Genomic DNA, 27,879 nt, shown 5'->3' on the forward strand with positions numbered 1-27,879 from the left:
ATCCCTGTCACCCTTTTATTGTCTGTAATTGCATATCTCTAATGAAGCTTGTTGCGTGCCCAGCAACTATATTTACCATTGAATCATTTGTAGCTGTACTAGTAACCGCAGCTTTATCATTTTCTTTCTTTCTTTACCGCAGAACCCCCGCTCGGCGCGGGGGGGGGGGGGGGGGGCGGACACGGGGCCCTCCGCCTGCGCCGCCATCTGCCGCGCCGCCATCTCGCCGGGAGGCGGCGCCGCCGCGCGGCTGTGAGGCTCGTGCGCGCGGGCGGTGTTTGCCGCCATTTTGAGCGCGTGCGGAGCGATGCTGAGGGAGGGCAGCGCGGGCAGCGCATGTCGGTGGGCGGCCGCCTCCGCCGCCTCCGAGTCCTATACGGGCCGCGGCTCGTCCACCTCGGGGCCGGGCGGGCGAGCGGAGCAGGCGCCCCGCTATGCCCTCGGCCTGCTGCAGACGCCGCGCAGCACAGCGGACAGCACCGGCGGCTGCTCCAGCGGCGGGGAGGGCCTCGCCCCCAGCCGGACTGCCGGTGGTCCCGGGGTGAAGCCGCCGGTTTCCGGGAGAGGAGGTGGGCTGTAGCATTGCCATCTCCGTCTGGGTCTTCATCCCCTGTTGTTATCCTCTGGCACTCTTCACTTGGGTCGGGCTTAGAAAGAGCTGCTAAAAGCGGTGTTTGTACTGAGAAGAGGGCAACAGCCTCTCCTCATCTTCACTGCTGTTTCTCATTCGGCCCCTCAGAACAATGGTAGTCGTTCCTCGTGCTTCCGTAAATAAATCTTGATTCTTCTTTATGTAGCTTGTATACATAGGACTATCTGAATTTCCTGCTAGGGTCAATAAGCTGGTTTGAATTGCAGCACATTATTTGCTTTACTAGAGACCTGAACCACATTCAGTTGGTCATGGATTTTGGTTTTGTGTTTGTTTTTTTGTTTGTTTCTTGCTTTTTTGTTTGGCTGGTTGGTTTGGGTTTGGGGGTTTTTTTGGCCTGGCCTTTGAAATAGATTTAAGCGCTGTTATTCTTGAGGTGGTGTAAGAACGTTGTGGCGCTACAGTGCAGCACTGCTGTTTGCTGTTTTGCCTTTACGTGAAGGCGCTGTTCGCACCAACCTCCCCTCAGGATGAGACCCCTCCGCAGCGCCGGCACAGCAATCGCGTGTGCACCAACCCGTTCAGAAGACTTTATCCCACTATCAGAGCCTGTATCTTGGCAGGCAGAGAAAAATGTTTTAAATTGTATTTTTTTCAGTGGAAAAAATATAAAAAGAATTGTGAATTCTTGTTAACGCTCGCTGACGTGCATTCTGAAGTACATATATCTGCATTACGCATAAATTGGGGAGAAGGTAACGTGGTTTTGGATAATGTACATGATCAGTCATGAATCCTAAAAAAAACCAAATAACAAACGAATAAAATTTAAGAGTGCTAGTTTGAGTAGGTTATAACTTATTTGTTAAATGTTGATTAAAAAAAAATATCTGTAGATGGTTTGGTTCATCTGGCCTTTAAAATTAGTTTTTTCCTCATGTTACGCCAGATTCAGTATATTCAAAGATAATAGCAAAATCTCTTCTGCCAGACTTCTGAGTAAACTTATGCCAAAATCCAAGTGAATGCTATTTTAAAAAATCGTCTATATATATTGCAGTGCTGATTTGCTCACTCTATAAAAAACTTAGTGTGAACTAGTAATGGATTTGTTTCCAGCTGTCAGTTTTGTAAGACTTAAAAAAACAAACAAAAAACCACAGTACTGTAAATATTTTTGTACCAACCATGAGAAAATGTCCTGCAGTTATTAAGTCATCGGAGAACACTACTGAAGTATTTTGTCTTGGAGATCAATTTTTAATGTAATAGAATAACAGAAACATTTGGGGTTGCATGTCTCAATATAAGTTTTAAGTGGAAAACCTTTTTATATTTTAATTCATTTTTTATCTTAAAAAGCAGTTATCCAAGGTAGATTAAGGATTTAATGTTGGTTTCAGTCATCTCAAGAGAAGTAAAAATAAGTAAAATACTTCAATTTATTGAAACTAAAGAATTATCTGAGAAAAAGATTTTGCAGGACTTAAAAATGTAGAGAAATCTTAAGATACATGAGTAACAGAAGTGGCAGATAACAAACAGGCCCCAGATTATTGTATGATTTGAGAGTTGAACCCCATAAATTCAAAGGGAGATCATTCTCAAGCGGAAGAGTTTTTGAGCATGGTTCTTTGTTCTCTTTTATGGCTCTTTTTTAAAAAAGAATGCTCAACTTTAAAAAAAAAATCATAAATGTGCAGTTTCAGATAGGGATTTTAAAACTGATGAGCAAATGCGAGATACAGCTGACACAGCATTCTTTAATAATTTTAGAATTCATTAGAATATTAAATTATGCATTGTAAAGTGACTTCTACTTTATTATTTCAGTCCAACAATGTAAGGAAAGATATTTTTATTGGGACTGCACGTAATGTATTTGTGGAAAATAACCGTATCAATATAAGCTTGTTTTCAAAACAGACTGATTTTTATTTCATTTTATACTTTGGAGAGCTTTTATAGAATGACGTAAAAGGTTATTGCTTGGATATCTCTATTTCTGGTAAGAAAAATAAAGTTTTCTAAGCCGTATATTTATATATTGCTTTCTGAATAAAACTTGATTCAAATCCTTTTTTTTTTTTTCAGTTAAACGATATACAGTTTAATGTGTCTGTTTTCAAAAGTTAATTTTTTTTTCCCCCCTCAGACTCATATTTTGGGGACAAAAGTTCTTGTGTAGAAAATGCTAGCACATTCAATTTCACGAGTTCTTCTTCTGTGCGAGGCCTAAATAGCGCATGTGTGAGAAAAACACCCCTCTCTACTAGTAGGTCTGTTTGCAGGAGCCATACCCCTCTTATGGGTTATTCAGGTAAGATTAACAGCTCTTAAAGGAAATAGTTCTACTTACATTTCTAACATTATTTTATTAGACATACTTCATGTCTTAATGTGGTACAGTAAGATACTGAAATATATTCAAAACCCAAAACATGATGTGTTTTGTACTACAGAGGGTTCCCGCCAATGAAAGATGCACCCGTAGGGGAAAATACTACTTTAGTGCTGAGTAGGTGTTTTGGTACTGCAACCTCTTGTCCCTGACTTTGCATTTGTGTATAAATTATCAATATAGTTAGAACTCAGACTTTTTTTCAGATTGTCCAAAATTAAATTATTTTTGTGGAACTGTTGGTTTGTGTGGTGACTGAACTGAAGAGCCCGAATGTATGCACGTTTCTGATCAGGGTTTCTTTTCAGGCTTGTAGTGCATTGCACATCATGTATCATGTTGTCATTCTCAAGTTTCTTGATGCAAGTTTTAAGCATTTTTATGTTGGTGTCTTCAAAGGCATAGAACACCGATTCTTCAGAAGAACAGTTATGCAGTAGCTCGTTGGGTGTACATTTTGCAGTGCTGCTTATGGGCAAAGCTGTGTTCAGGGTAGTGATGCCTCGTGCCACGTTATGTGTGCCTGTGCTCTGGTAGTGCAGGAGTAACGGGATCCCAAGTTGGTTCTTTCACAGCCTAACTGATCACTATCAGTTCAGTCTTCAGTGTTCTTAAGGTTATTTAATGGTAATTCTCTGAAGCAATGAAATTACTTAAAATTTGATTTAAAGAATTACCTGTTTCTGGTAAGAATGCAAGTTGGCTCTCCACTTGCCACTCAGTTGAATTACTGTTTTGCAAAATGTCAGTGACGTGAAGTCTGTGATTTCCTACAGCTGTTGTGATCCGCAGTTTTCTTTGTGACTGCTCCAGAAACTGGGGAATCGGAGTAACCACGATGTTGGAACCCCACAGAGCAGAGATCTCTAGACTTTGTGCCACTTAATGAAACAAATCGACATCTTCAGTTTCCTTTGATTTTACATGTGGGCTGTTCAGCCTGGAGAAGAGGAGGCCGAGGGGAGACCTTCTCGCTCTCTACAGCTCCCTGAAAGGAGGGGGTAGTGAGGGGGGGTCGGTCTCTGCTCCCAAGGAACAGGCGATGGGACAGGAGGGAACGGCCTCAAGTTGCACCAGGGGAAGTTTAGGATGGATATTAGGAGAAATTTCTTCCCGGAAAGGGCTGTCCAGCACCGGCACAGGCTGCCCGGGGCAGCGGTGGAGTTGCCGTCCCTGGAGGTGTTTAACAGAGGGGCAGACGTGGTGCTGAGGGACGTGGGTTAGTGGTGGGCTTGGCAGTGGTGTGGTAATGGTTGGACTCGGTCATCTTCAAGGTCCCTTCCAACCAAAATGATTCTATGATTCTGTGTTTGTGTATGTGTGTCTGTATGTTTGCTTATGCTTGCTGTGTTGTATATGACACTCCTCAATCAGTCTGTCATTGATCTGTGTTGAAGACAGCATATCCAGAATATCACATTCTGAAGAGCATTGGTTGGTCACTGTATTTTATTTTTTTTTCAGTGTGACAAACTGAAAAACTAACTGTCTCCCAAACAAAATTTGTGTAATTGCCATACCTACTGTAAAATACTCTTACCTTCACCTTTTAGTTGCTTTTAAAAGAAGACTTCCTATTGCGATCGGCTGCTGCTGGTGGGCCAGGGGTTATTCTGAGTAGAAGACTCAGAGTAACAATTACATTTTCGGCGTGCCTCAGATGAAACTTGATGTGGATGCTGTTGCTACCTATGGAACATAGGTAGAATAAATGAGGGTTCAGACTCGGTTGTGTGGGGCTTGAAAGGTTTTGCTCAGGCAGTAGCCGGTTGCAGTTCAAACAGCCTTTTAATCTGAAGCTTTTAGATCAGCTCTGATTCTGATCTTGCCTTTCCAGGTTCCTGGTAGGATTAGTTTTGATTCTTAGGGTACAAATTGAGTTTACTTAGCAGGTTTGGTGTATTATGCCTTTTCAGCAGGATCATTCTCTTTTGAGAATACTCTTACTCCGTTGCTTTTTGAGGGCAAAATCAGTGAAGAACAAGCAAAGGTATTGGTGGAAAAGAATGGAAATAATCACTAGGAATCGGGTAGAGTTTATTGGTGTTTCAGATTGGTAAATATGTCTATGCTATCAGAATGCAGTACTGTTTAGATGATTTGGAAAGTGTAAATAGGGCATGCCTTGTATATGCAAGTATTTTTCTTATTTTGAATACTTTAGACTTAATGGTTATTTAATAATGGCATCTCTTCTGAACATTTAAGTGAATTCAAGAAGGATTAAGTGAAGAATCTGTTCAATTCGGCTATTGTAAGGTGTGGTTTGGCTTTCAGTTGAAAGTTAAGATTGAGGTCGTGAGGAGATTTTCCAGTTTGTCTGAGAAGTTATACCAAAGCGTATGTAACAGCAGCTTTTCATAGTGTGGAATTACTTCAGTATTGCTCAGCAAGTTACACATTTGCTCGTTGGAATAGCACAGTCTCAGTGTCTCTGATTGTGGATTTCCAAACACAGCGTCATTAGTAGCTTCTCCAATAGAATTTGGAAGAACATAACACAAATTAGCTGAGACACTAAAAGAAGCACTGTATGCATATCTTTGGTCTTTCATAGGTAAAAAACAGTTCAGTACACCAAATAAAATGGCATCACACCATTAGTTACATGTCATGTCTAGGAAGTGCTGGAACTTAGCACTTAAGAGCAGTGCTTCTTAAATAGTGCAGCGTAATTTGGTGTGTGTAGACTCTGATGGTATCGGTTAAGTCATTGCTGCAGAGATCTGGGATGGCAGGAGGGAACTTGGGCAGAAGTGGGAAGGAGGGTCAGTGCATCTTGTCTGACTTCTTATCCCCGCCGTTCTGATCGCACATGATACCTTGTCCCTGAGACTATCCTTCTTACTGGATTGCAACTTAGATTTTAGGCATCAAAACATTAGTGGTAGAAGACAGTTGGGTTTTAACTCAGTACTCTTTAAAGTCCAGTGCTTTACTCATGCAGTGGTGTGGGAGGAGTGAAATGAAGGAATGTATCAAAATTTCTCTCTAGTCAACTTTACTGCAAACCGTAGTTGAACACAAAATAGCCATTTTAGAAATTAGCTGTTTGGATCTGAATTACATGAGATCAGGAATCCTGGGTCTATAGAATTCAGTTTAGGTATAAGTATCAGGTTTATTGTAGGTCTGCAGTACAATCCCAAGTAGATTTGCTATGTCATGTTGAGCAAATTGCTGGAGCAGCTGGGTTGGTCGTTTTATCTGTGTGGGAAAAGAAAGAGACTGGATAAGAGAATGAGGTTTAGGGACTACAGAAAGGAAGATGTTAGGTGTTAAGGAGCTGTAATCTTAATTTTCACACTTAATCTTTGTAAGAGGTAAAATAGTCTTTGTAAGGAGAGATAGCTGGGTATTTGAAGGAGGAGATGAGATTAGTTGAGTTTGTTATGAAAATTTAAGCCAAACTAATTCTAAGGTACTAAAAATGTTTACTTTTTAAAAAACACCAAAATGAAAATCCAATTATTTGGTCTCAAGTGTGCTGTAGATATATATATTTTTAGAATAGTTTGTTTAGCGTAAAATCAGATTGTTTCCCCTGACTTGACGAGTTCTAAGCCGTCTCAGAGTTGTGCTTTTAGTGGGGTGTTAACTCTCTGCAATTAATACACCTGGTTTTAGCTAGCAGTACTAGCTATGCATCATTTTGAATTTAAAATGGCAAATGTTTAATAATAGCCATGCCTTTTGGCATGTACTAAACATCTTTTTTTGTTTACTACAGAGGTAGGGCTCAGAAACTGTATTTTCACTTGCTACAGAAGTATGATTAGTTCTGACAATCTTAAAGGAATACATTCAATCAGTCTGTTAACGCAAGAGTATGATGTTCATACTTCGGACAGTGTGCCTTGTCTATATGGTATGGAAGTAAGGAGTTCAAGAGCCAGGATTTTTAATTTTTAACTGTTTGGTAAATTGAAAGGGCTTTCCATGGATATGGGAATATAAACACATATTTCACTTGGAATGTCAAAGTATGATTAGCGGCTCGTAACTGAATATATGCAACTGTTTTCCAGTTACATCCTCATCCGCAGTCTCTGCTCATACTGTGGCATCGGTTGTTGTCGCTGTAGTAGAAGGAAGAGGTCTTGCAAGAGGTGAAGTAGGAATGGCCAGTATTGACTTGAAAAATCCTGAGGTGATATTATCACAATTTGCAGACAATACAACTTATGCCAAGGTATTGTTGCATACTTAATTGCTGTATCCCTTACAGGCTAATTATTGTGACTTACTTTCTTAAAAAAGCTTATGCCTAATGGGAAATTAAATTTTTAGTTTGTAGAAGAAATTTCTCAAAAGTGAAAATTACAGGTTCTAGAAAATGTGCAATATTGAAAGGACTGCTATTTTCTTTACTGTGCCTCAGATTTTAAATAGAGGAAAGAATGTTTTGCAAAAGAAAAATAGCCTTTCTGCAAAAAACAGTGTGTTTGAACTATGTGGGGGTGAGATGCCTTGTTTGGAAGAGCATTGGACAATACATGGTAATAAAGTTTGCAAATATTTTTCATGAGACTGAGAGTAGAACTGCATAAAGGGGGGGGGGATAGGGTAACTGTAGGGCTGGCTTTGTGTGGTTTCATAAATAGCTTCTCAGTTTGTTCAAAATGAAGTTCACTCAATTTACAACCAAGTGTTCTGCCTACCAGCGCTGCATACTCTACGTTAATTTTTAGAGTAATCTCTGTTTTATGCAACACCAGTGTTAATAACACATCTTATTTAATGGTTTTGTAGTTACACATGCTAGAAAATAATGTGGCTTGTAGCATCTTCACAAATTCAAAGAAATAAAAACTAAATTTAGTTAAGAGAATAAGTAGATATGACTCGGAATATAGACAGCTGTCAAATCAATTTGCTAAAATGCATATTATATAATGTCTTTTTTTTTTTTTTTATCATTGGTGCTCTTAAAGCTTATCCTGGTCTTAACACACACAAGTCCATAGTGAATGTGGCAGTTGCAGAATCACAGAATCACAGAATTTTCAGAGTTGGAAGGGACCTCTAGAGATCATCTAGTCCAACTCCCCTGCCAAAGCAGGATTGCCCAGAGCACATTACTCAGGACTGCATCCAGGCGGGTCTTGAAAATCTCCAGAGAAGGGGACTCCACAACCTCCCTGGGCAGCCTGTGCCAGTGCTCTGTAATACGTAGTAATACTTCTGTAATACGTAGTACTAAAAATCGAAATGGGTGTGCACCTGGAAAATGTGGGTGCATGAGAAAATGTAGGAAATTATTTGTCCTTTCTTAGACAGTAAACAAAAGCATGTAGTATACTTTAAATCACTCCAGCAGTTGTGTACGTGCATTTTGAGCCATATTGAAAACAATAAGGCTGACATAAATGTGCTTAAGAGGAGGATAGAACAAAGTCTAAACCAAGTCTCAGTCAAAAGATTGTTAATATTCAGACCAGTTGCATTTCTTCATCTTCCAGAGCACCATTAACTTTGCTGCTGCAAGCCCAGAAAGCTGCCATCCGTTGAAAATAAGTCCCTCTCCCCATCACAGTAATGGAATATAGCTTTGGATAGTTCTCTCTTGCTTTGATAACAAGCATGTTTCTGTGTTTAAATAACAGGAGATAGATACAGCTTTTTTTTTTTTTTTAATTTAGTTTCATGTATATTTATGTATCTGTAACTATACATACAGATAAAGTTGACTCAGTGTAGCAGTTAGCACAAAATTTGGTCTTTATTTACAAGACTGGAACTGTGATTTTAAAATACAAGGATTCTATAGTTCTTTATTGTTGGTTCATTATTGTGTAAAAATATTTTAGAATACATATGGATTTTCATTTAATTATTTTGAATTGTTTTCTTCAGGTCATTACTAAGCTCAAGATTTTAACACCACTAGAAATAATAATGTCAAACACTGCTTGTGATGTAGGGAACACAACAAAATTGTTCAGTCTGATAACAGAACATTTCAAGGTAAGCTCTTAAATTTCATTCCATATTTTAGAGTTCTTGTTGATCGCTTTCATATGATTGTTGATTTGAGAGTTTTCCACAACTTCTAAAGCCTTAAATGCAATCAGATTTGGTGTTTTCTATGATTTTCGGGCCTAATTTTACCGTGGTAAAGAATAATCTAAATGCAGCTCCAACACTGCTAATCCTGACAATTACAGAGATAAGTGTGTCACTGAATGAAGCGGAAAGTTTTGAATTTGTGGCATCGAAGTAATTTGAGCAATACTGAACCTAGGAAAGATTCAGAGATGAAAAAAATCAAGCATTTTCCTTTGCTCCTTCTTTGTTTTGTCAGCCTGGTAAATAGAGGGGACTAATGTATCACAGAATAGGAAAAAGAGTGCTGGCAGCGTAAAAGAGGATGAGATGAACTAGAATATATAATTTGTGAGTATAGAAAAGCCCCAGAACTTTTAAAAAACTGTATTAATTACAACCTGAATTGCTTCCGTGTCTACACTGCTGATGGCTTCTTCACAAGTCCTCTCCTACTTCCTGACCTCTCTCCTGGTTTTTTTTGCATACAGCATTCACACATCGCACAGGTTCACTTACCTATATGTCTTTATTCCCTATTTACCATCGAAGGCTTGATAACAATCCCTTGGGCTTAAACCTTGGCAACAGAAACCTGCAGTCTGAATGTGAGCGTTGATGCTAGCATGAAAATTACTCTTCCCAAAAATGCATTAATTTCCACCAAATACAAGTTAAATTCAAAATTGGGAGTAGATAGTTCTTGAGATGAAAAGCAATGTCCAAGAAAAAGCCCATGTTAATTTGCTCAAAACAGCAGTATGAGCGTTTTTATACGTACTCACTACCAGAGAGAAGTAAAGATGTGTGACAATCCTGTGGCTTGCTTGTGCTGATAAGCTAGAATGAATACTTCTACAAAGACAGATTGCTGAATCAGTTGATAGATTTTCTTGGAAACGTATCAGAAAAACAGACAAGCCTGTCTGAGGAAAAATTTTCTGTAACTTTTTAAACTATTTGTTTTTCCCCCCATCTTCACAGAATGTGACTTTTACAACTGTCCAAAGAAAATACTTCAATGAAACAAAGGGTTTGGAATACATAGAACAACTGTGTGCCTCTGAATTCAGCACTGTTTTCATGGAGGTTCAATCAAAGTATGCTTAAATAAGGAAAAAGCATGCTGTGTCCAGATAAGTTTTTAACAGCTTTCTACATAATTAGTACACAAGTCTGTGGCTTGTTGCAACAGTTAGAAAATCATACCAGACCCGTTCTTTTACTTTGCCCTCCAATGTGTCTGATGTATCTAGAAACTTAAATAGAAAGCCCATTACGGATATATTTTTTTTTTGAGTTTTCACAACTTTCCCCTTTCTCCTTTTCATTCTTTCTTTAAAGATACAACTTAACAGCTATCGTTGCCTTTCTTTCTTGCCTTGGCAAATGTTTTCCTTGTACCAACAATTTTAAGTAGTGATATCTGGTGACCTGGGTCTTCATTTCAAGTCACGTGTAACTACTTAAATATGTATGTTCACAATACCAACTATATAGTGTGGGGTGACTCAAACATTCATGAATATTTTGTTTATGTGCATATATGTGCACTATACATGTGTTAGTGCATATTTAAAGCATACTGCTTTTTCGGGTGCTATAAACCCCAGTAGGTGTCAAGGAGAAGTGTGAATGTGATTTCTGTAGTGCAGCACTCAGTTTTGTGTTGTTTAAATAGCACTATTCAGCATTCATTAGAGATTCTTTCTTTCCAAGGTACTACTGTCTTGCAGCTGCTGCAGCTTTGCTAAAATATGTTGAATTTATTCAAAATTCAGTTTATGCTCCTAAATCACTCAAGGTGCGTTTCCAGGGGAGTGAGAAAACAGCTATGATAGATTCATCATCAGCACAAAATCTTGAACTAGTAATTAATAACAGAGATTCTCGGTAAGAATACTTAAGTTTGCAAATTACACGTTTATAAAGTTGTATTTCACCAAGTTTCCTTGATGTTTGTGTCAAAGAGCTGACCATTATATATATTTCTGTGTGACAGAACTTATATACCATCCAGAGCTTTTTAAAAAATATTTGGACAGAGAAATGCATTACAATTCAGCAAAAAATTTCTAGCATAGGAAATCCTAGGAGTGAATTGCGGGAAGAGATGATACATAGTCATCTTTACATTGATGTCTTATTCAAACTTGTAAATTATATTGATGAAAAATCTCACAGATTGTGAAATGAAAGAGGCAACAGTTCTGCAAGAAGTTGCCTATGCTGGATTAAAATGCCTAGGTTTTGTTCAGTTTACACAAGATAAACACTCCAGGCTTGAAAGGTTTTCTTTTCCTTTAGCTCTAAGGAATAGTGCCAAACAAAGTAATCTCTATAATGGTGGTCACGTGCAGTGTGGTCCTTGATTGCATGGAGAACAAGGCTCGTAGCACTTCCTTCACCAGGAGTTCTGCCTTCTGGGCAGAAGCAGCTGCAAGGTTTACCTTCTCGAGACTGTTATGCTTCTGGCGACAAATAGAAAGAGTTGGAACTTGCACTTTGCTGCCTGCCAGGTTCTGAGATCCACCTCTGTTTAGAAGTCCCCTCATCACCCTGATATAAAACGGGGAGCCTGGAGATTCCTCACTCTCCCAAGTATTACTCGTAAGAACTTTGATTTGGAGAGATGTCATGGATTGGAAGGGACCTTTAAAGATCATCTAGTTTCAACCTGCCTGCTGTGGGCAGGGACATCTTTGACTAGATCAGTTGTCCTTACCCTGCTGTCACTGCTCTTTTTTCTTCTTTTTTTTTTTCCTTTTCTCTTTTTTTAAATTTTTGGGGGGATCACAGAGTACACAGTTAGGTCATACTGTGCCCGCAGTTCCTTCCTGTTTGCTCCGTTGCTTCATATGTAACTGCAGGAGCCAGCTGCTCCAAGACTGGTACCCTCAGAGCAACATTTCTCTGAAAGCTGCTCCTGCTTCCACAGATGGATTTGAGAGGAGGGAGGTCACAGGAGGAACTGAAGAGCAGTAAACTGCTTTAAGATTCTCATTCTCTTTGGTTTGTTTTTTTTTTTTTAAGCATTATTGCTGCAGAATTTTTGCTGACCCAGTGGCAAGTTTGAATCGGGTCACACACAGCTACTTCTATTGCGCAGATCTTGCCCCTAAAACCTGGTTAGGTCTCTTTGTATCAGACGTTAACAGGTAAAAGTTATTAGTACAGGCTGACACCAGAAACACCTAAATCAAATTCTTGTGCCAGTATTAGTTCTGGAGGGGCTTGTCTCTCTTCATTTACTGTATGGGAAAAGGAGCCCTTATTTGGTTAAAGGTAGGCAGCGTGGGTGCTGTCCTGAGTGTAGAGTTACCCTTATGTATTGTCATGAGTCTCATCTTATGGTAAATATGTCCTTAGTAAAACTGGCTTTGAATTTCCCCCGTTTTTAATTCTGATTGTTGCTTTGCTCTCTTATACCATGGTACTTTAGGAGCTTCTATACTATCTATCTTTACGCTGTTTGTTCCCTATACTTGTATCAGATTTCTTCCTATTCGAGTTCTGTTTTCAATCAATGTGTTTACATGGCCCCAGTGTTTTCACTGGCCTTTCAAGCCAATAGCATTGAAGGTTTCAGGTTTCTAAAACTGTTTAGGTATGTACTAGATGTAAATATTATAAGCTGTTTATTTTAAACAGATACTATCAACCCTTAAGTGTGAGACCCTGGGATGTGTAACATATAAAAGCCATGAATATGAAAATAATATTTATAAATCATAAACATGTTATTTGGCTCCTGTATTGCTGTAAGTCCTTTAAAAAAAATCAATGCTTATTTCTCTCAGACTTGCAAGTATTTTAAATCATTTTCAGAAATGTATTTTAATGGAAATGTTCTGGTTAGCATTTGATCTCAGGTTATAATTTGTTTCCTTTTGTAACGTTAATTTGTTTGGGTTTAGGTAGTTCAATTGAGAGAAAAAATGTGAACTGCACCACTGCAGTAGGAATGGAATACTAGTACAAAAAATGAGAAAAATACCAAGTACAAATGTATTTCTATACTTTGGCAAATGATATAATGAGGGCTAATGTTATATTAAATTGCAGTAAATTACATGACTTCCTAAATGGCTGTAGTACATATAATATACATGGCAAATAGGGAGGTGCCAAGCATCCCAAAAGCACACCTCAAATTTGTAGGATACTCTTACCTGAAAACCTCATTTGACATTTACCATCTATTTTTGTGAGTGTATCATTTGCATCCATTTTGTTTTCAAAGGAATGGTCACACGCTTTTTGGTGTCCTAAATTACACTAAAACTCCAGGTGGAAGTCGAAGACTTAGATCCAATATCCTGGAGCCACTAGTTGATGCCGAAACAATTAACACAAGACTGGACTGTGTTCAGGAATTACTCCAGGATGAGGAGCTCTTTTTTGGTCTTCAAGCAGGTAGTAGTTTATTTTTTAATACATAGTATTATGTTTCTTTTCAAACATTTTTTTCTAATTTATGAAAGTGTGCAGTGTGACTCATTGTGTTTGAATAGTATGTTTTTATGATTTGTCAGGTGACACATATAGTGGATGCTTAATTTTTTTAAGTAATCTTTATTATGATAGTGATATTTTTCTCAAGTATTTTTCTAAGAGAAGTGAATTTCTCTGATAAAGTGGATAGAAGTCAGTGAGCCAGTAGCATTTTTGAAGAGTTTGAGTTTGTCTCTTTACCTCTTTGGTAGATACGTGCTGTGTTGGAAGTATACAAGTATACATAATGTATACATTAAAAACAAATAAAGGCATTGCTGATATAATAATTTTTGTGTATGTATATTTTTTTCTGTTGCTTCATAAAACATAGTAGTAAACAAACGTAAAAAAATACAATACCAGAGTATGAGTTAGTCCACCTGAAATTGAATCGTCTAACCTTAATCTTTATGAAGAGAAACATGATTCAGTCTAACAGAAAGAGGGTTGCTGAATTGATACATGTCCACTTGTACAAGAATCCCTACATGCTTAGGTGTAGTAAGTATACTTATGACAAAATAATTTAAAAAGCAGCTATTTTTTACCTGTTTTTTTTCCTGGTAAATAGTTTATGAAGATAGAATGAAAGAAAAAGATTAACATAAATATAACTAAGTAATTGTGTGATTTTATTACTATTTCGGTTCAATTTCTAATCTGTTTACTTTTGTTTCACAGTTATCTCCAAATTCCTGGATACAGAACAACTACTTTCAGTTTTGGTACAAATTCCAAAGCAAGATACAGTATGTTTTGAAATAGACTTTAGGTGATCAGTTATCTGTCTTATAACATGCAATATATGTGATATCTATAAATATGCATGATATAAGAAAAAGACTGCACCTTAAAAAGACATCGAAGAATGTTATCATAGATTGAGAATGTATCTTATTTTACAGCAGTAGAAGATTGTCATAGGAGAATGTTAGAAGAATTTGGCATTGCTTCAATATCATATTAATCTTAATTTATGCAAATTGACTTTCAAAAATGTTTACTTTTTCACCACTCCGTATCTTTATTCTTCGTAACTGTACATCCTATTTGTCAGTACTAGGATGAGAGAGAGGAATTTTCTTCACGTCAGCATAAAAGTAAAAAGTGTATAACAGAAATTTATTCTCTTATTTTTGGAGGTTAATGCAAATTTTGATAGCCTAAAGAAAATTAAGCATCTTTCTTACTAGAAATTAAATCATTTCTTAGTTTTCATGTAATACAAATGAATAGAAATTAGTCTTTATTGCCTGAAAAGATATTTTGCAAAAGGTTCTTAAGAAGCACTCTGACTTTGCTTAGCTGTGCTTATAATGCAGATAAACTTAAATCTGTATTCAGTGACTAAGTCAATCACGTAAACATACAAAGCCAGAAGTGGGAATTACTTACCTGTTAGCTTCCAAGACACAGACATTGTATGAGCTAAGCACAGCCTTTTTGTGCAGTTTTAACTCCAGTTCAGTTAAAGTTCCTGTAAGAACTATTTTAGCAAAGGTACATTCCATTGTGAAATACCAACCCTTCATGCATGACTGTATCTGTCCTTTTGATGTCCTATTCCATCATGGGACTTAGACCCCATCTTTATTTGCAGATTATGATTCTCCTGTTCATACTTTTAGCATTGTTTAGTCCTATCTTTTACAGAAAACATTTTTATGTAGAAGGTAAGATAAGGCAAGAGATGCCCTCTACCACAAGACTAAAGAGTTATTAGCTATGAATGAGAAGAGATTTCACACAAGGTCATACTCCTGTGTTCATGTTAAAACTGAGACTAGATTTTCTTCAGAACCAAACAATGTGCTTATCTATGTTGGTCTCTTAAAATCCTCTCACACAGCGCGTAGGTACTACATGCATGATGTCCTAGTATTGGCATCAGAATTCTTTATCGTAAATGTTAATGGCACATACAAAACAAGGTAGAATGCCTATGTGGACAGAACATTTTGAAGAACAGTCATTATTGCAAGCAAAATTTTTAAACATTTATTGGATATTTTTTTTTTTATTTCACAGGCGGAGGTTTAAAGATATAAATATATTAACCAAAGTTAAGTCAACCAAATTAGGTTATGTTGTGTTTAACAGCATTTATGAAAAGGGCCATGCTAATTAATTATGATGCATAATGTATTCACTTTGAAAGACTCTACAAGCTATGTAGAGCTTGTATAGAGCTATGTATACATAGAAGATTAAAAGAAGTTTTCACGGCTTGGGTTAGCAGAGCGTTCTCAATCATTGTCAGCGCAGACATGAACATATTAGCTACTGATGAGCAAACTATCACAGTAGGCAATGTAAAATTTAGGTAAACATTTTTTTATGCAGTTATACATTGAGTTGTCAAAGTGAGCTTATAAAGCATTTTGGCAATTTTCATTAAAAGTATAAACCTGTTACAATTAACAGTATGAGTACTGCTAGTACTTAAGTACTTTTTTAAACAGACAGGCATGCAAACATCTTCAGTATTTGTAAAATTTTTCAACAGGTTAAAACTGCTGAATCAAAAATAACTAATTTAATCTACCTGAAGCATACTCTAGAACTTGTGGAGCCTCTAAAAGTAAGCTCTCTCAATTTTTTTTTTTTTTAATAAGGTACAGAATGTTTTGTCCTTACTTTTATACAGTGCAGTTTGTTAAATTCCATAGAATATAGAATAGAATATCTCAAGTTGGAAGGGACTGATAAGGATCATTGAGTCCAAAAAAAAAAATTTATTTTATATCTTGCAGAACACAATACTGCCAACATAGTCTGTTAATTCTTAAGCCAATGGAAAATATGCATTTGAGTTTAGTACTCTTAAGAACTGGATTCTTACCATTACCTAAATAATTGATTTTATAACAAATATTTAACTGAAACTCCTGCTCAGATTCCGTAAGCTGCTTATGCAACCTTTAATGAGCCCCAGTGCATCTGAGAACAGTCAGTCCTTCAGAAGGGCTACAGAAAGAAGGAACTGTTCATGTCCATATCTTAATCTTCAACAGGCTGCTTTGAGAAGCTGTAACACACCTCTGCTAAAGGCTTATTACAGTTCTCTTGAAGATACAAGGTATTTATCATAATACTTTAGCTAGTGTGTTAGAAACTGTCATCTTTCTTAAGAATGTCTTGTAGTTACAGATATAGCTCAATTCTTCTGCCTAAAAGCTGATTTTTAATTGTCAAAATTTCTAATTTTCAACTAACAAACAAGTACGGGGGGAAAAAGCGAAACAGGAGGTTAGCTATAATACTGCAATTGCTGATGAACTGCACTCCATTAGAAATAATTCTGAAAAGACAGAAGTTGCAGTTTCCTACAGTCCCCATAATAATGCAAAAATCAATTGTTGCCTGTATATTTGAGAAATTATTTATATCTCCCAAAGATTTGAATCGTGTCTTTGGTCAGACTTGGGTATAGTCATACTGCATTCTGAGGCAAAAATAGACATGGAATTTAGTGTTTGTTATTTGTAATACTCTTATTTGTAATTTTGGGACAATATTGCAAATACAAATCGTAAAGTATATAGCTAATTAGAAATACAACTGATATTGCAGATTCGGAATTATACTTGAAAAGATTACAACTGTAATTAATGATGATACAAGGTACACAAAAGGATGTCTGAGTATGAGGACCCAGAAATGCTATGCTGTGAAGCCTAACATCAATGAATTCCTTGACATAGCTCGTAGAACATACACAGAAATTGTTGATGACATAGCAGGTATTTCTATTTATTTATTTGGAATTCAAAGTACTTTGCACTTGGCATATTGTTGTTCAGCCTGGAGAAGAGAAGGCTCTGGGGAGCCTTTCCATAGGTAAAGGGGGCTTGTAAGAAGGAGGGAGAAAGACTTTTTTAACCAGGGCCTGTATTGACAGGACAAGGGACGATGGTTTTAAACTGAAAGAAGGTAGATTTAGACTGGACGTAAGGGACAAATTTTTAACGGTGAGGGTGGTGAGACGTTGGAACGGGTTTCCCAGAGAAAGTTGTGGATGCCTCATCACTGGAAGTGTTCAAGGTCAGGTTGGATGTGGCTTAGAGCAACCTGATCTAGTGAAAGATGTCCCTGCCTGTGGCAAGGAGGGGTTGGACTAAATGATCTTTACAGGTCCCTTCCAACCCAAACAGTTCTGTGATTCTATATCCAGAATGTCCCAAGTTGCTAGTCTACATTGTGAGTGGTTGGAACGTGAGACTGGGCAAGCTTAGAGCAACGCGCAGCAGGGAAACACCACAAAGTAACTCCATCCCTTCTTCTCACAGGAGTACCACACTATTACCCTCTGCAATATTCGGAATTCCCATGATTTAGCAGTACATATTCTATCATCTAACAGTTTCCCACATATGGTATCTTCCCAGCTAGGAACAAGATGGATTTAAGGGGGAATTATAAATGTAAAGCATTATCCTCAGTCTGGGGAAAGAAGATTGTTTGGAATAGTGAACTGGATAAAAACTGAGAGTCCCTACCCTACAGCTCATATTCTGTCTGCTGAGTAGTCACTGACGCCAAGTGCTCGAGCACTTTCCTTTCCATAGTTGGGCCCACCTGGGAGTTTGTCAAATGTGTGAACTGTCTTTAAAGAACACATGAATTTATCTGATTCTCCACTGTTTTTTTTTCCCAGTAGCTTTATGCAGCCAGATTTATTACATTAATACATTACTTAAATAACTCCCTGGAGACCCACCTCTAAGGCCTCTTGTCATTTGACTTACTTGACGCATTCAACGCTTCTCAATCACATGAACTATGCATCTTTGTACCAACACAGACATGCATGTGTGTGTGTATGCACATGAATGTATGCAATTTGGGTCAAATCTGTATTTGTGGTATGTAGGTATGATAACACAACTTGCAGAAAAGTACAACCTACCAATGAAAACAAGTTTCAGCTCTGCTCGTGGATTTTTTATCCAGATGAATGTTGATTGTTCAACATTACCCAATGGCCAACTTCCTTCAGAATTTACAAAGGTATCTGTACTAGATATGTTTTTGCATATGTTTGTATACGTAATGTATATAAAATGTATAATACATAAATAAAGTGCACATTACAGAGTAATTTAAGCAACGATTAAAATAATTTCAGTGAAGATATCTAGAAGTAAATGAATGTATAATTGGTACGTTTTTATAACTGCCCTATTTCTGGTTATTCTTAATATAGTCAGAAACGTGCAATAACGTGCAATTATGTTGTGTGTATGCTGATAACTGCATTCTCTTACGTGTTTGTTTGTTTGTTTGTTTGTTTTCATAAAAATGTATATGGGACAAATGTAACCAGGCATTATTTTTTCTGTTTTTTTTTTCTCCTCGTATTGTTCCCTGTTTGCTTTTTAGAAACTATTTTTGTTTCTGATAATATGACTAGTTCTTATTGTTGCTTTGAATTCCCTGTAGATCACTAAAATGAAAAACACATACAGCTTCACTTCAGCAGATTTAATAAAAATGAATGAACGATGTCAGGAGTCCCTGAGAGAAATATATCACATGACCTACTTGTAAGACCATTTAAAACTAGTATTTGCTAACTACTTTTATTTTGTACAATGAACAGCTCATTACATTTTTTCTTAAAGCTATCTTTCTGTTAAGTGGCTACTTAAAAAAACCCACAAAGTGTATATTGTATTAAACATGATTACAAATGTATAGGCATTTATTAATAAGGGTGGCCAGCATTTATTAATTTTTTTATGGGTGAATTATCTACACAAAATGACACAATGAATGCATTAGTTCTGTAATGCAGGATTTTTATTTCTAATCAGTTCCTTGCATTTGCAGTAGAACTGTCAATTTCTGTGTTTTGTCCTTGCTGCATGTCACGTTGCTCTACTATTTCAGAAGACTTACTAAGTGTAATGTTGCATGTTGATTTTATGGAAATTCTTTGTAGAAACCATGTGGGGTTTTTATTAACATGAAGGCCTAAGGTAATTAGAGTTGCATTGGACATGTTAATAAAACATACTTGATTCCATAGCTGTATCTTTCATTCATTCTCTTTGTGGAGCTTTCTTACAAGCTGTTGGTATCTGAGCTGTGTGTCTGATATCAGAATTTTATCTGAGATGACGGTATAAGATCTTAATTTTCTTCAAAGAAATTTATACATTTGCTTGCATCTGGCGGAGGTGATTGCATTTTATGAGTAACCTTCTATCCTAATGTATGCAGTATGTACGTTATTAACTTGCTTTATTTCTGTAACTCATATAGAGTGTCAGTATGTACTAGCAACAACTAAATCAGTGTCTTATTTCAGAATAGTGTGTAAACTACTGAATGAGATTTATGAACACATCCATTGCCTATACAAGCTGTCTGACATTGTGTCCATGCTGGATATGCTGCTTGCATTTGCCCATGCCTGTACTCTTTCTGATTATGGTAAGTTCCGTCTCCGATTCTGTCGTGGGCCAGATACAGACCCTCCTGTTGGAGAATAGCTAGGCTGTTTTGTCTGGTTCTCCAACTGCTAAGCTGATGTCATTAATTTTTCTGGGTCTTAGTAGGCTTTAGGTGAGTGTCTCTGGTCTATCCATGCCAGTTTTGTGCTGATGTTCTTTCTGTCTCCATTCATTGAAATTGCATTCTGCCATTTAGCTGCTGTAAGCCTTCAGAGCCGGTCTTTTCAAGATAGCCAGTATAAGCATATTCTGTTCAAAAGCACAAAGTCTGTGAACGTTCTGAGTTTACGCTTCTGTTCTGAAAGGGCACAAGATAATATAAGCAGATCAACATTAAGTATATACTGTAAAACAAAATATGTGGCTACCTTTGTTTATCTGCCTCAATTTCTGTAGCACTTCTAGACATTTTTGGAAGTAGAGTGTTCGAAGGAATCCAGGATCTTGTGCTTACCTGCGTATTGTTCATCCTGCTTCCACAGCACGGTTCCACAATGCACAAATGAGTACATTGTCTTCAATTAATGCTGACCTGAGATACTTATCTGCAGTACAATATGGTGTGGATACTGAATCGGGTCTGGACGCCATCTCAGGTCATCATTACTGCTGCTGCTGTGTAATTTCCAGTTTGTGAGCAGGATCAGTTTACTTTGCAGTACAGACTGTGTATCTTCACGTGCCGATGATTCCGGTGGTAGCACATGAGTTGATCTGTAACTGGACAGTAACTGATACGCTTGAGGCATTACAACCTTTTCCTGCCAAATGAATCGGAGCACAAGTTTTCTTCAGCAGTAATAATAAGACCAAAGCCACTAACCTTTTCCGATAAATCTACTACCTGCAGTTTGCACAGCCAGGCATGAACACGTATCCACCAAAATAAATGGGCTGTCATTTGTAGCTTTCAGTCCCCTTTGCCACTTGACTCTCTCATCTAAATCATTAAATGACTAAAATCTACACCAGGTAATTAGAGTTGCCCCGTGTTTAAATCTGAAAAGCTATTTTGGCACCAATTTCTTGAAGGCCGTTCTGTATAAACAGACCACCAAATTTAACAGCGCTTCTTTGTTAGCCTGGGGTGCTGCCATCGAGTAGACAAAGAGGAGGTGTATGGATTAGGTTCAGAAAAGAACTGTGTTCTGACAACACATACAGATAGTCCCGGTATCAAATGGATCTATGTAGGCATAGTATAAAGCCAAATAATCAATATGATAAAATGTAACAAAAATAGAAGAAATGCTGCTTCCTTGTTTCCTGTGCTTATATAATAAGGTACATCTGCAGTACTAACAGAGTGCATGACCCCTGTACTTTATATGCTCATAGCAGTATAAAAATAAATTACTAAAAATATATTAGCTATGAAACTGGCTTTCAGGTTTTCTGTTTTAATTATTTTTCAACTTTCACCCTTAGTATTTTTCTTTATTATTTGAGCCCAACCCTACTTACTACAGAACACAAACACAATTTTAATTTAGAAATGAAGTGTTAGTTACAGGATTGTTTTTGTAGTAATAAATCATGAAGACTTGCATGACAATCAGAATCTATATGTGAAAGTGGCTGGTGATTCTTCCCAAGTGCCGCATGTTAGTCTTGCTCACTATGGGAAAGTAAAAATTGGGGAATCAGGACCACAGAATTTGACTTCTGCTCTGCAAGAATTACTTTATTTCAAAATGCACTAGTTTAATAATGTAAAGGTTTCCATACTAACTCTGCAATGTTTTATATCCTTTTTCTCGTTTAGTTCGTCCAGAATTTACGGACACTTTAGCAATCAAGCAGGGATGGCATCCCATTCTTGAAAAGATAGCTATGGAAAAACCTGTGTCTAACAACACCTATCTGACAGAGGGTAACAATTTTGTCATTATCACAGGACCAAATATGAGTGGAAAATCAACATACCTAAAACAGATTGCCCTCTGTCAAATCATGGCACAGATTGGTGAGTAAGAGTGTACCGTATTAGTAATCTGCAGCACATTAATTGTTTCCTAGTTAAAAATATTTATGAGGTTGAACGATTTTCCTTCTAGAATAAAATTATATCTAAATAGTAACTGGTAATTTTTAGTCCCTTTGCTCCTACCAGCTCTTGTTTTCCTGACGGAGGCCACTGCAAGGTTTTGGTTCTACCACTGGAAACTTGTGGGGCCCCATATGCACATCCAGAAGCTTCTCCAGTGTGTCTTTAGGAGGAGCACTGTTGTATTCTTCAGCATTTTGGAGCACCTTAACCCAGTCTAGCACCTTGTGGTAGATGGATAGCGAGTGTCCTTGAAGTCTGCCTGTTGGGCTACATATGTGTTCGTCTTCCAAAAGGAACAGATGAACTCGAGCATACCTCAGTTATGTATAGTAATATGAATTTATAGATAAACTAATGAACTACCTCAAATTAAAATAGTAATAAATACTACAAGGTTCTATCACTAAAATTATACAAATAAAACAAATATTTGTAAAGTCCGGGACTCATCCCTATACTCCGGAATTCCTCATGTCTTTTACCTTAAAGGTAAGGCGAGTAGCACAGGAGAAAGACCTTATAGACTGACCCTAACTCTTACTAGAATTAAACTAGCAGTGGTGAATAAAATTTGTCTGCCATGTGTTTGTTGGTCCAGTCCCCAACAACAGCAAGTTCTTCAGAAATTGCTCTCAAAAACATGACTTGAATATGAATAAAGGAGACAGTAAAGTCTTTTGGCACATATCCTACTCTTTTCTATTCAATAAAACTGTTAAGCCTCAAAGTCTGATAAAGGCAATATAATCTTGTTTTAAGGTTCCTTGGGATTAGTAACTCAATGGCTACAGAAATCTAAATTAATCCTAGTGTTTATTCTCACTTTTGCATCCCTTTGGACTGACACACAGCTTCAGGCATGTGATTTCTTAAGGTTTTACTCATAAGCTTCTTTAATTATGGTATCTATATAATTTTTTCTTAAAAATAAAGTTTCTTATGAAACTTTATAACATAAGATGCATTCTCTACAGTGCATAAAGACCTAGTGTAAAACTGATATTTTTTCCCCCGCTGACATATTCAGACAAATTGGCATTTGTCACACTGTTACGAGAAAACTCTTATTTTACTTGTTTTGTAGGTTCTTATGTCCCAGCAGAGTATTGTTCTTTTCGAATTGCAGAGCAAATTTTCACCAGAATAGGTATGGATGATGATATAGAAACAAATGCATCAACATTCATGAAGGAAATGAAAGAGGTATTAAACATAGCTAATCCGGGGTTCGAGGCCCATTTTTACTGCTAAGCTAATAAAGATTGTACTCATATATTTCTACTGAAAGAGTGTACTTTGAAAAGTAGTCAAAAATTCATCTTTCATCTGTTACCTTGGTGATGATCCACAGAAAACCAGGCATATCTTAAATAAAAAGATACTGCAAAACGAGTAAAAATCAGTGCTCTGTTGGAAAGTAGTTTCAATGTTTTGTTATTTCTTAGACCTTAAATGATTATTTGTAGGAGCCTAAGCATTCTGACTTCCCTCTCTCAAACTGATGTGGTTTTGAGAGAAAGTGTTATGTTCCATGGAAAAGAGAAAGAGTGCTGTAGTATCAGTCTTTGCTTGATTAGAATTGACAGCTATTTGAAAGCTGCGAAAAGGTAAAATTTGTGGATCTGAGTTATTTTTTTAATTTCTGCATTAAGTTCAATCTGAATAACACAAAGTATTCCTGTTAGCAGCAGTATTCCTATTAGGGTTTTTAAAAAATGCATTTATACGAGTAACACATTTAATATTTTCCTAGATAACATACATCATACAAAATGCTAATGACAAATCACTCATCATAATTGACGAACTTGGCAGAGGTACCAGTGCTGAAGAAGGTATTGGCATTTGTTATGCTGCCTGTGAATATCTGTTGAATTTAAAGGTAATTCTGTTTTGAAAAAAGTTTAAACCTTGTAATTATTTTGTGATACTGAATGTAAGTATAGTATTTTCTCATCATTTAACTTCAGTTTTGTAGAGATTTCTTGCCTAAATACTATATTTTTCATAACTGGTGAATAGTAGGAACTGCAGTGATGGAGAAAAATGCTGACATAAACTGTGCTTCTGTTCCCTGGTTGCTGTGGTTTAACCCCGGCTGTCAGCCAAGACCCCCCCAGCCGCTCGCTCACTCCCCAGCCGTGGGATGGGGAGAGAATCGGGAGAGTGACACTGCGAAAACGTGTGGGCTGAGATGAAGACTGTTCCATGGGTAAAGCACAGCTGTGTGCGCGACCAAAGCCGAACAAGGAATTCATGCCCCGCGGCCCACGGCAGGCGGGTGTTCAGCCATCCCCAGGACCGCCGAGCTCCACCATGCCTGACGGTGACTTGGGCAGACAAACACCGTCACTCCGAGCGTCCCTCCGTGCTCCTTTTTCTCCCCACTTTTATTGCTGCGTCACGTGGTGTGGGACATCGCTTTGGTCAGTTGGGGTCAGCTGTGTCCCTCCCAGCTCCTTGTGCCCCCCAGCCCATCGCTGGTGGGGTGGGGTGAGCAGCAGAGAAGGCCTCGGCACTGCTCAGCAATAGCTACAACATCCGCCTGTTACCAACGCTGTTTTCATCACAATCCAAAACATGGCACCCTACAAGCTACTGTGAGGAAAATTAATTCTGTCCCAGCAAAACCAGTACACCAGTCACCATCTCTTTCCGTCTTGCTCGTAAGCTTGCATTTCTATCTAGAAAGACAATAAACCAGTCTCTTCAGTTTTGCTTAGTACAGCTTTGTATGCTTGAATGTGAAAGGTGAACCTCTTTACTTGGCTGTTACCTTTCCAAAGTACAGCAGTAGTTCCACACAACTTACGAATTGGTCACAGAGGTTAGAGACTTGTTTAGAACAGTGGAAGATGGTTTTAGGTGGGTTGGAAGTTTCACCCCCACTACTAGCTGTGTGATCAACCTCAGGTTGTTGTCAGCTTTTTGAAATAAGTGTGTAGGTGTTCAGTTCCTCATCGGAGTTTATTCAGAGTAGTTCTGTGGTGTGGTTCAGTTTGAAAGGCGCAGATATTTTCTGTAGCTTGTACTTTTTGGCAAAACATTCCTTGGGAGTATTCAGGCAACCATTTGACAATCATTCAAATGAACCTTAATCAAATTTTGTAAGCAACGTGGATTTTCTGTTACTTCTGATATTCTTTTCCTTCTTTTGAGAAAGGAGTGGGAGAATCCCCAGTTGGAAGAGATATCCTTGCCAATGGTAGAACTCATCACTTAAAAGATTTTAATTTGCTTTAGTAATTTAAAGACAGCTTTTCAATGTTTTGAAGGAAAACCTGCACATCTGTGAGAACTTAACTTTTCGTATTTATTGTAATTTATTCTAGGATCATTTCCAAAATAAATTTATTTCTTGTTTCCTTATTTAGGCATTTACATTGTTTGCTACACATTTCCTGGAACTGTGTCATATAGATGCTTTATATCCCAATGTGGAAAATTACCATTTTGAAGTGCAGCATGTGAGAAGCAGTGCTGGAAATAAGGAGAAAATTGCTTACACTTACACACTCTCTAAAGGATATACAGAGGAAAAGAACTACGGTAATGGATTCCCCTATGACTTTAACTTAGTAAAGATTATATGAGACACTATTTCAATTATTTGGCATCTAACAATATTTTTCTGCTGACAGATTTCTGCTGAGTTTGTATCTCTCTCATAGAGTAACAACTGCAGATCTGTAGTATGTTCCAAATACTTGTGTGTTTTAAGTGACCATGTAGTGAGACAGTAGTTTGGGGCAGTATGAAGAACTTACATGAAATTTCATAGTGAAAAAAAAACCCATTTTTATAATGTCATTAGCTACTCAGCTGACCTCTGAATGAGATGAGCTGTTCTGAGCACACAGTACTTGAGTTGATTTAATCTGTGCTTATGGAAGCAAGTGAAAGTTCTGGAGCCACTCAAAGTTGAGAATGGTGAGGGTTGAGTTATGTAAAACTCTCTTACGTGTCTGCCATAAGTAATGATATAGCAGTTAAATAGCAGCTTGGCCTTTTTTGATTAACAAAAATGAATCAAGTTTCTTTAAAAAAGGACAGGAATTTTACTGTGTATCAGCCTCAGGCTCTTTTCAGAGGTTCTCAGGAAAGTGGGTTTACTTCTCTTTTAACTTTAGAATAAATCATACTGAAGACTGTACAGATTGATGGGTTATGGGTCAATAAAGAAATGAGTGAGTGACAGCAAGGCATAACTACGTGTTTTAAAGAGTTACAGAAATATGTATTTTTCCAAATACAAGATTTTGAAGTTAGATCCTTGATTTAGGTGACATTTAATCAATAACATATTAGCTACACATGACTTTTGCAAGCTAGTGGTAACTGAAGACTAGAAATTATTCCAGTCAAGCTTCAATGAACTGGACTTAAAATGTTTCTTTATCAGAATTTCAGAGTAAGTTTCTTTACCTTTGACAGCCCAAGCTCAATTTCAGATGCTTCACCACCACTAACTCAGAAAAAATGTTTAGAGAGTATTCTCAGAGAATGGGAGACCTTTGGTAACTCAATGTTGGTGTCTTGCCTTTACCTTACTTGAGCAAAGTTACATTCTAAGAAAGAGCGCAAGGGCTCTTCTTGACCCTTTTTCGTTTTAACCCCACAGCACCCAGTGAAGCACAGAATTTTCTCAGAACAGCCAGGGCCACGGGCAAACAAAACAGTAAAAAAAATCATGTTAGAGCAGAAAAACATATTTTATATCTCTTTCCTACCCTGTGTATCTGGCAGTTTGGCTACTAGCAACAGAGTGTAAGTTAGAATATGACATCCATATCCACTGATGTCTGGGTTTAATGGAGAGCACATTTAGCATGACCTCAGTATTCTCCAGCCCGCGAAATTAAAAAAAATAAACAGAGAAAGCTGTTAACACCACTGTGCCATTTTTTCTGTTGAACCCCTAATGTGTCTCATCCTGCCTAGCTACAGTACACCAGCAGTAACTTCACGTGGAAGTGTATCTTGGAGGAAGCATTACAACAAAGTACATATTTTATTTTGTAACTCTCAAAACCATATTGTTTATTAAAAAAAAAAAAGACAAAAAGAGACAAGAAGAGAAAAAGTATATAAAAATCATTTTAATAAAAATAAAAACTTCACCCTTTGAAAAGTAGGCGAAGTTAATTACGGCAGAGATGGTGTGGAAGGTAAGAAAAAAATTACATCAAAAATCCTGATTTGTGTTTTATATGTTTAGGTTTAAAAGCTGCAGAAGTTTCCTCACTACCATCATCCATAATTTTGGATGCAAAGGAAATCACAAATCATATTGCAAAACAAATTTTGGTATGTAGTAGAAAATGATAATGCTGTAATTCACAGTTTTTATAATAAATATATATTTTCAGTTTCTGAAAGGATATACAATAAGCACTGCCTATGGTTTCATAAAAATAGATTTCATTAAATTTCGTATTTCTGAACCAGTTATGAAAGGTTATACTGAAGAGCAGTGTTAGGTGAGAACACAGAGCAGTCCTTAGGGTTAAGGAGTATTGGCTGTAGTATTAGTGTACAAACCAAGAATCGGGAGATCAGAAATGGGCTGGAAAATAGCTAGTATTAGTATTTTAATAATAGAACATAGTTGATTTCATATTTTAATGCACGTATATGTTTTTAAGAACAGCACAGGCAGAAAAGCACTCCTGAGATGATGGAACAGAGAGCTGTATACCATTTAGCAATGAGATTGGTTCAGACTGCCAGAAATTCTCGACTGGATCCAGACAGTTTGCGTATATATTTGAAGGGCCTGAAGAAAAAGTATGAAGCCAGTTGTCCTGCACCCAGACAAAACGATGAGCAACAGTAA

General features: G+C 37.4%; 1 protein-coding gene across 1 annotated transcript; it reads left to right on the forward strand.

Moving 5' to 3' along the window:
* Positions 1-307: 307 nt before the first annotated feature.
* MSH4 (mutS homolog 4) lies at positions 308-27,879 on the forward strand (the record flags this gene model as incomplete). The annotated part of the gene is made up of 20 exons (XM_082484082.1): positions 308-569; positions 2,748-2,912; positions 7,022-7,185; positions 8,850-8,960; positions 10,023-10,138; positions 10,758-10,931; positions 13,282-13,454; positions 14,217-14,284; positions 16,042-16,116; positions 16,550-16,614; positions 17,109-17,278; positions 18,409-18,545; positions 18,978-19,081; positions 19,849-19,973; positions 21,759-21,959; positions 23,128-23,246; positions 23,797-23,925; positions 25,418-25,592; positions 27,262-27,350; positions 27,694-27,879. The coding sequence occupies 20 exons, from the start codon at positions 308-310 to the stop codon at positions 27,877-27,879; spliced, it is 2,808 nt and encodes a 935-aa protein (XP_082340208.1).

This window comes from Vanellus vanellus (assembly GCF_965231255.1).
Source record: "Vanellus vanellus genome assembly, chromosome: 5".
Lineage (NCBI taxonomy): Eukaryota > Metazoa > Chordata > Aves > Charadriiformes > Charadriidae > Vanellus > Vanellus vanellus.